The sequence below is a fragment of the Lissotriton helveticus genome, chromosome 8 (assembly GCF_964261635.1).
Source record: "Lissotriton helveticus chromosome 8, aLisHel1.1, whole genome shotgun sequence".
NCBI lineage: Eukaryota > Metazoa > Chordata > Amphibia > Caudata > Salamandridae > Lissotriton > Lissotriton helveticus.
In genome coordinates this window covers 424782428-424791895 of record NC_136069.1, presented here as the reverse complement: position 1 = coordinate 424791895, position 9468 = coordinate 424782428, and the positions used below count along the sequence as shown (strand labels likewise).

General features: G+C 43.1%; 1 protein-coding gene across 8 annotated transcripts in view; it reads right to left on the bottom strand.

Moving 5' to 3' along the window:
* Positions 1 to 9468, bottom strand: part of AKAP11 (A-kinase anchoring protein 11) — a 322839-nt gene that overhangs the window by 201878 nt on the left and 111493 nt on the right. For all 8 annotated transcript variants that reach the window (XM_078657281.1, XM_078657285.1, XM_078657284.1 and 5 more), the window contains one exon: positions 1197 to 1464. In XM_078657281.1, the coding sequence (XP_078513407.1) occupies positions 1197 to 1464 (268 nt within the window). The remainder of the gene's footprint in view (positions 1 to 1196; positions 1465 to 9468) is intronic.

Sequence of the window (9468 nt, the reverse complement as noted above, 5' to 3'; positions counted from 1 at the left end):
ATACTAAAAACAATCTAAAGTAAACAAGTATCAATGAAAACTTCCAAAGCCTACTTTTAATCAGTAAAAGAGCCTGGCAGAGGCTTCTCCAACCAGTAGCTCGTGAGCTACTGGTAGCTCTCCAGCTACCTGTAAGTAGTCCTCCTTTGTGCATTCCAATAATAATAATAATCCACATTTGTAAAGTGCACACTCACCCGTAAGGGTCTCTAGCCGCTGGGGGCCGTCGGGAAGATTAAGCAAGCTATTGCCCAGAGTCACATGGTGCTGGGCTAATCTGCCGCCGGTGCCAGGAATCAAACCGTGATCCCCAGATTCCGGAGTCAGTCGCCCTAGCCGCGGGGCCACACCAATGAACTAAATATAAAGTTTTTGCTTGACTGAATTATTATATGTATACTACAACTGAAAAGTGTGTATCCAAAATGAAAAAGTTTACATTTTCAGAACTCATAAGTTGACGTTTTAGAAAAATTATTAAATTTCCAATATATATTTAAAACTGATATTTGAGTGATAAAAATCAAACGGAATTGGGGAGCACTTATTACAACTACTATTAATTTGGTACTAGTGACATTGCAGCTATGGCTGATATGTATTACCCATGTAGCGGCGTTCAACATTGACTGCTTTTTTTTACATCACTGCTGGCAACCATGCCTGATGCACTGAAGTGATCACGGCTGGTTATCTTACATTTGGTGGCCACTAATGTAACCTTGTCCTATGTGGTTACTATTACATCTCCAATAATATTGGTAGCTCAGGAGGATCTTCATTAAACATAAGTAGCTTATTGCAGGTCTAGCATAAGTGTACAAACATGAACTCATATTTGGCACAGATCTGTTTTGTATGTGGAACAATAGGTGATCAAGCTGTGCGGTTCTAAGGATGAGTGTTGTAACTTGCTCTTTAAGTGGTCACTGACCTGTGCATTCTATACGGTGACTCTTGAAGGGGTGCCACATTACAAAGTGGAAAGTTGGGCGATTTTAGCACAACTGGGAGGGGAGCAAGGAGGTTGTACTTGAGCTGTGCTGTTGGTAGAATAAAAGGACGTGGAAGACTACTTTTGTCCAGCCCTCTTCATCTTCATAAAGAGCTTCTGGGTCTCCACTGTAATGTTATTGTGGAGACCCCTTTTCCGAGACACACACAACAAGAAGCACTCCAGATAGTTAGGAACTTACCAAGGACTTCACGTGCGATTAGAGGTTCCTCTTCCTCTAAATGTTCAAAAGCAGTGACAAAATCATCCTCAATAGAAGACACAGATTGATTGGTGTCATCATCTTCTGTGTGTGAAGATTCAGGGTGCAGCTTCTGTAGAGAGTGGAGATCAAGAGTGTATCTCACACTAGTAGTATACTTGCTCAGAAGGTTGAATATGGAATCAACTTTGACCCTTGGAAATGTAGGTGAAGTCCTCATTAGACAAAGTATTCGAGTACGGTGGGTCTACAAAGAGATAAAATGCAGACAGATATTAACTGAATAAGAGTAGGTTTACCAAATGGATTGTTTTGTGATATTGCTTTAAATCAGGCACAGTATCAAATGTCAGTTACAGCCTTCATCAAGAAGGGAAAGATCTCATTACCACATAAAATAATGGCACATATATTATCCATATTATATTTCTAATACTTTGTAGTGTTTTAAACATTGTATGCGGTGACTACGACCGTGTTTATACTTTAATTTGTGTGCTTTTAAATTGTGTTGCGGTGATTAAGACCGCCTAATTCTCACCTGCTGACCTTCTTCGTGCTGGTCCCCGTTCCGCCACGGCTTGTGCCGGTTGTGTGGAGGGACAGGAAGCACCTGGTGCACCAGCAGCGTCATCAGAGCTGCCCGCCCCCTTCCCTACTTAAACCACCACACAGCGCGGACGCGCGCAGCGGCGCGCCAAAGGCAAGCCCGTCTGCGCCTGTCCACGCCAGGACGCCGCCCGTCGCCCAAACCCCTGGTTGATTTTTTAAATTTGTGTGGCGCCTAAGTGGTCCGTGTATATTAACCATGATCTGTTATAACCGGCAGGAACTGCTCTAATTAAACCAGCATAATCTAGTAGAATCCCTGGTAGTCTGTCCCACTGCCACCCCTTTTAGGAATGATTCGGCCAGGATGGCTGTCTCCTCTCTATTGCGTAGGGGCTCGGAGTAATTCATGTCCGAAAGTTCGCGGGAACTAAGCAATACAAGTACGAATACGGACCTTAATTTACTCACCGCTCTCTATCTTAATACTAGATCTATCCCTAAACATGCCTTAGAGCTTTGGTGCCCACTGGACAATCAGAAACCTGACATCTGTTTTACGGAAACGTGGCTCCATAATCAGGCTTCCTCTGATATTGCTACGGCATTTCCCAGTGAATACCATCTGATTAGGCAAGATAGAGTTGGAAAACGAGGGGGAGGCATTGCAGTAGCCGCAAAGGCCCCCTTAGAGATTACCCGGCTTGATTCGCTCTCCAACGACACACTCGAAATTTTGATAATTAACATAAAATACAACATGGTAGCGGTCGGCAGAGCAGCCCTGGTATATAGACCCCTGGGAGGTAAATCCGAATTCGCCAACAATTTGTTAGATATTTTAGCCTCCCATGTGCTGGCTACAGATAATTTTATCTTATTAGGTGACTTTAATCATCATGCAGAGCTATTAGATGACATAGATTCTTGCCATTTAATCTCTACCCTGGAAATCCTGGGACTAACTCAGCAGGTACAAGGCTCCACTCACCAAGCGGGTAATTTACTGGATCTAGTATTCTCCAATATGACTGATCTAAACTGTCATCCCCCTTTGCAGATGATCTGGACGGATCACTTCTTAATAAATTTTAATTTCCCTATACCTTCCAGGTCATGGACCGCTACCCAAAAAGAATCCGTACTTATCCGCCCTTGGCATAAACTGACTCCTGAGGCGTTTCAGATGCATTTTAAGCCTCCGGACAATAGTCCTAATGATACTGGAACAATGGCCATTCAATTAGAAACGTCCATTAGAAATACGCTTGACGCAATTATCCCGGAAACAAAAGTTAATCTGAAAAGAATCGCCTCACCGAGACTCTGAAACGAGAGAAAACGGACTGTAGATCGGCGGAGAGATTATGGCGGAAGTTCAGAATGCCTGAAAACCGCAAGAAGTATAAATTAATTCATTTTGATTATATAAAACATATAAAGGCAGCCAAATCTCTTTATATCACGCAAAGAATAAACAAGGCCTCCCAATCCAGCAAAGAATTGTACAAAATACTCAGGGAGTTTACCACTCCTCAGGTGGAGCAATCAGAATTTGACCCCTCCCTGGAGTGGGTGAACTCACTGTCCTCCTATTTCCATAGTAAAATCCAACTAATATATTCCTCATTTCCTTCCTCTCCTCAAAAAGTGGCTCTAAGTGGGGTGGCTTTTTCCAGCTCCGAGCCCTCCTTTGAAACCACTGATTTTCCATCTATGATAGAATTTGAGCCCACTTCCTCAGCAGGAGTGCTATTGGCACTCAAAAAAATTTAATCAGGATCTCCTACTGACCCCCTGCTCCCTCGTAAGTGCAGTGAGCTATTGCCGCTGCTTGCTGATGGTCTGACCAGTATTTTTAACGCCTCCTTTGAGAGTGCCTCCTTCCCCAGTAGTTGGAAACTGGTGCAAGTCAGGCCTATTCTTAAAAAGCCCAACAGTGATCCCTCCATCTTGTCCAAATACAGACCAATATCTCTACTACTTTACTTTGGTAAGGTTCTTGAATATTTGGTCAACAAACGTGTGTCTTCCTATATTGAAACACATGCACTTCTTGACTCGTCGCAGTCAGGTTTCCGTGCCACTCATGGCACTGAAACCGCAGTAATTGAAATAGTGGATAACATCAGACTCTCCTTGGATAGGGGTGAATCAGCCATTTTGGTACTATTGGATCTTTCCGTTGCCTTTGACACCATCTCCCACAGCATTCTATTCTGAAACATCGGTTGTGGGAGGTTGGTGTCAGAGGAAATGCTTTGGCTTGGTTCGCGAACTATCTCAGGGACCGTTACTCCTATATCAGGATGAATTCTCATGCATCCGCCACTATCCCTCTTTCTGTGGGGGTCCCGCAGGGTTCGATCCTTAGTCCTTTATTATTTAATCTTTATCTTTGCCCTCTGGCCCACATTATAAAATCCTATGGCTTCACTACGGTGTCTTACGCAGACGATACTCAGGTACTTATCACCTGAAGATCCAACTCCCAGGAAACCTGTACTAGTTTTAAACAATGTATGATTCACATTAATAGTTGGATGAGTGAAAACAAACTTCAACTCAACTGCAGTAAGACCGAAATTTTGCTATTCGGCAAGGCCAAGACCTTCTGGTCTCAGGACTGGTGGCCTCATGATCTAGGGCCCTGCCCTGAGCCTAAAGAAGCCGTGAGAGACTTAGGGATCATGCTTGACGGGGCTCTTTCTATGAAAGTCCATGTCAACCAGGTTGTCGGGACTTGTTTTGGAATACTTCGCCAATTGCGTAAAATCTTCAAATGGCTCCCACCTGAAGCCAGAAAGCCTCTGGTCCAGGGATTGATCGTCAGCAGGCTTGATTATGGAAATGCCATGTTTTCCTCCATAAACGAGAATCTGCTGACTAAGCTACAAACCATCCAGAACGCGGCAGCGAGGCTAGTGCTGGGTTTGCCTCCTAGGTCTGCTTCTAAACCCATTCTTAAAAAACTGCACTGGTTACCTGTGCGCCAAAGATGCCATTTTAAAATCTTGAGTCTAACCCATAAACTCCTTCACGGCATAGGCCCTTCTTACTTAGCAAAAAAATTAGTGTGGTACACTCCGTCCAGAGCCCTTCGCTCTAGCTCAAAGTTCTTGCTGTCTCAGCCTAGAGTCCGGAATGGATGTCGATCCTTTTCATATGTGGCCCCCCAACTATGGAATAAGTTACCTATTCATCTCTTGACCCTCTCCAATCATTTGGAGTTTCGAAGGGGTCTAAAGGCGTGGCTCTTTCCCAAATAAAGTTTCTCTGTGATGTGTCTCAACTCTGGTAGGTCAATGCCTTTCTTCTGCAAATCGCCTTGAGACCTCTTTTGGTGATAAGTGCGCTATATAAAAGCATTTGACATTTGATATTTGACATTTGACATTTGACATTGTCAAATTTAAAAAACATGATCGAGCTTCACTGGTAATCTATTGGGACATCAACTGGTAAAAAACGTTCCCCATTGTCGGCATTCATAGTATATTTCTATCCAGTATGTAACCTCCTTCCTAAACGAATTCTGTATGATGGCACATAGTATGTTATACATTGTGTTCCCATTCACCAATCCAGATTATATGTTTCAGCATTTTGCCCACATCTTCTGATACTTATTTAGGCATTCACTTACTCTTACATAGTACTCGTATATAAATGTCTTGCTGCTCTGCTGCTCCAATCCATATCATTCACCTTCAGAGCTGTTTTCCCACCCACAGTCGCTCTATATTTTGCTTGGCAACAGCAAATTACACTTAACAGAACAAAAGTTTATAATTAAGCAATCCTTGGTCTCCTCATAGCTCCAACATAATTTTAAGTTTCCAATCTATTTCAATATCAACGATTCAGCTTAGTTATTACTAATTTCCCTCAAGGACTCCCACCACACGTGGGTATAGGTTCCAGTCATTCAACATCCTCTTAAAGAGAGGTCCGGAATCCCAAGGATCAGAATATCGTTCTAGTGCTATCCACCGGTCACTGGACCAGATATAGTTGTGAAGTTTCTCTGAATCACATACAGAAGACACTGCCACCCCTTGGCATTTCCCAAGAAGTAGGACGAATCCGGTTCACATTGTGCCATCCTCCTTGGAACACTTGCTTTGCACCGCCAGCCGAACCATGCCAATTTTAGCCACAGAGGTTATAACAACCGGTCCCCACTACTAGGGAAGGCACCATCTCAATTGCCTCTACGGCCAGTAAGCCCTGCGCCAGAAGTGCATAACCCTGCTAGGCGATATGGAGGGACCCATCTGTCAGATGCGATGAACTGCCACCCTTGTAGAAAATGTCTTATTGTGCCTCCAAAGTGGTGGTTGAGTGCCGCAAAGGGCAAACTAAAGTGGTTTCAAAGGCTTGTGCCACACGAGCAAGAGACTGAGACAAGTGTTGTCTCATGTGATGTCTGCTTGATACCGTCCCTGGCCATGAAAGACTACGGTGGCTGTTGCAGGTTGGTGAGGCCTCATGCCATCTATACTTCCCTGTTAACTGGTGGGCATGAGCAAGGCTTAGCTCAAGTGCCAATAAGGGTTGCTGTCAGGGCTTTATTAAATGGAAGGGCTCAGATGAGACTGCTCAGGGTGAAAAACCACAGTAAGGACATTTGTCTTGACTTCAACAGAATGCAGCAAAAGGTCCTGAACTTCAGCTGCCCCTCTAAACAATGAAGCTCTTTCCTCCATTGGCGGTGCGATGGGCAAAATCAACCCTGTATCAAGGGACGTACACTGGAATCCTGTAAATCCATATACACACAGTTGTTATGGTAGTGTAGGAGTAAATCGTTACCATCATCATTGTCCGGTGGAGACAAACTATGATCAGAATCGGAGCAAAAAGGTAATGGAGCCTCTGGGGAAGGCTCTGTGGTAGAGGAAGTACTTTGTCTGAGTAGGAACACATGGGAACCAGGTGCACTGGAGTGGAGTCATAGAGGGACCTTGGTCAGGGTGAAGAAGGATTCAGTTAAGTGTCAGACACAAGAGTTGGCAGGGGCTCATCCTCCAGAGACTTCTGGCCCAGCGTCAATGAAGAGGGAATCAGTACAGACCTTGAAGCCAGACAGGAAGCTTGTACTGATGGAGCAAGGTGGCAAAACAAAATTTTGTGTACCACTTGTGAAATCAATGTTCCATAACGTTAACATTTCTAATGGTGTATTGTGGTGAATTAATCAACAATAATATAAGATGCACACACATGCACACGTGGGAATACTAATCTTGCTTGCATGAATCAATATAATTAACTAATTTGTATTGTTATTATGATGTGAACGAATGCACAGCTTAAATATAAATAAATGCAGCATGAATGTGCTTAATGTACACGTTATTGTGCTAGAAAGTCGTTGGATATGTAAGTATGAAACGCATTTATGTGGCTTATTTGCTAGGTAATAACTAATAGGGAAATATGAGTACGGTGGGAGGTAAACAGAAGGGCTTTAGTTCCATATTTAACATGAATTTGAGTTTGTTTCTATGATAGTTCCGAAAGTGGCCTCTGAGGCCTAGTGAAAACATGGCTGCTCTGATAAACTGCGAGCAAGTGCTGGACGGCGAATGCGCGCCCAAAGCCTGAAAGCGAGAGTGAACTGCCTGTGCTCGGATGCGAAGTTCAAGGCTACTGTGCCCTGGAAGTCAGGATGGGTGCCAAAACATGGACAGTTGAGTGTTCTGAACGTGGGAAAGTAATGAAAAGTTACAAGTCAAGGAAGTGATCAGGCCAAAGACTGTCCTAAACAATACCCCTTTATTAAAATGCTGATTCACCGTGAATATGATGTTGTAATGGTGAGGAGATGCTCACCCATCCCAAATTTGTCCAATCAAAACCCGAATTGGTGATGTTAGATACTTTTTAGATAGATTAAGATAGGAAATTAGTGTATAAAAAACCCTTATTTTGCTTAGAGAGTGTCGTTCTTTCAATTTCATCTCGAAGTGCTGTCGGATTGCAGATCGATTCCTGGATGTAAGATACTTTGATTTATTTTCTTGTTTGCTTTGCAGGACTGAAGGATAAGATGAGGGCTTTAGTTAGGGATGTTAGGAGAGAATGAATTTGGAACTATCTGTTCTTTGCTAAACTTTTCAACTGATCTATAAAATAACTGTCTATTTTTCCGAGCTTTAAATAAAATGATCATTCTGAAAAAAAAGTTTAAGATCTTTACTGAATAAAGAAATAATTAATGCATAAATGTCAGACATACTAAAAGTTTGCTTTTAATAAAATTGGGAAAATGGAATATTAAAGCTGGTCTTGTCATTTTTCCTACGCCTAATTTTCTTTCTAGCAGATCCATTGCCACTATGGTGGTGTGTCTGAATAAAATTCATTGTTTGTTAAAACCATGGTCAATTTTTTAAATATAAATAATGACTAGTTAAATAGGTTTAGACATCTTACAGCATTACTCCTTTGTATTTCACCAATCCTTGAAGTCGAATTAAATGAATCGGAGAAAGAGTGCAGTGTTATGGGCCCCACTGGAGAATAAATGTGTGTTCGGAGGTTTCAGGGAAATTGTGAGGCCGAGTTAAAATGTATTCTTGGAGTCGCGCTGTAGCAGTACCAGATTCAGTGCAGAACCGGAGGCTGGTTTGAGGGCCTCAGACAGCACAGAGGGTGGACATGCAGGCAGAAACCCAACAGGAGCCCCCCTTGTATCCTTGGGCCTGAAGGCACGGCAGAAAGTCATAAGAATGCCAAAAATATGTAGAATGGTCTTCTTTTAGGCCTCGACCTGCTGCAGTGCCTATGAAGGCTTGAAAATTTAGGAATCAACAGGATCAGTTGTGGAATCAGCTCCTCGAACAGCGATCAGAAGTAAGATCGATTGGCACCTTAACGCCATCCCAAACTCTTCTTGGCAGAAAGTTGCCGAATGAGGTTGAATTCTGCTTCAAATTCTTAGGAATCTTCTTCGATTTTGACTTTGACTTAACAGACGTCTTTGACCACAAAGAAGACCTGTTCCAAGATGGGCCTCCAGAGCGGGAATGGGACTACGTCTTTGACTTGGAGCGGGATTTGCATTAGGTCTACACCTTCTTTCAGTGTTCAGAGGAATACAGCTGTATTCATGGTCTCGTATCGCCTTCAGGTGCATGAGGTTACAATATTTGTACATCTAGGATTCATGCCTCAAGCCCAAACAGTGGAGGCAGAACTTGTGTGGGTCAGTCACAGACATCAGTAGTTTCAGGCAGTCATGGCATGGTTTGAAACCTGTAGTCTTCAGTGGGGGCATTGTTCCTATGTAAATTAGTAAAAGAGAATTTTGAAAGGATTCATCAAACAATGTAAAGGGAAGTGGAACTCCGGGTATGCATGCATAGGTGCAGAAAGAAAGGAATGGATAGATGGATGGATGTTGGAGCGCAGGGGTAGTGCTTACATGCAGCTTCACTCCATCACTTCCGGTGTGGAATAAAGTCAACAAGGAGCCGTATAGTGCCATCTAGAGGCGTGTGGAGGTACTGATGTGAAGACTTCCATATCCATTCTGGAGCCATGTGAATATTCTGAAAGATTAGGAATCTGCGGCTATAAGTATTCATCAGAAACTAATAGAAGAGAACTGTAAACCAAACGTTACCAGAGGAAGTTATGTAAGTACCATTTTTTGCTGGCATGTCCAAGGTTTCAGCTGCTTGCTGATACACCA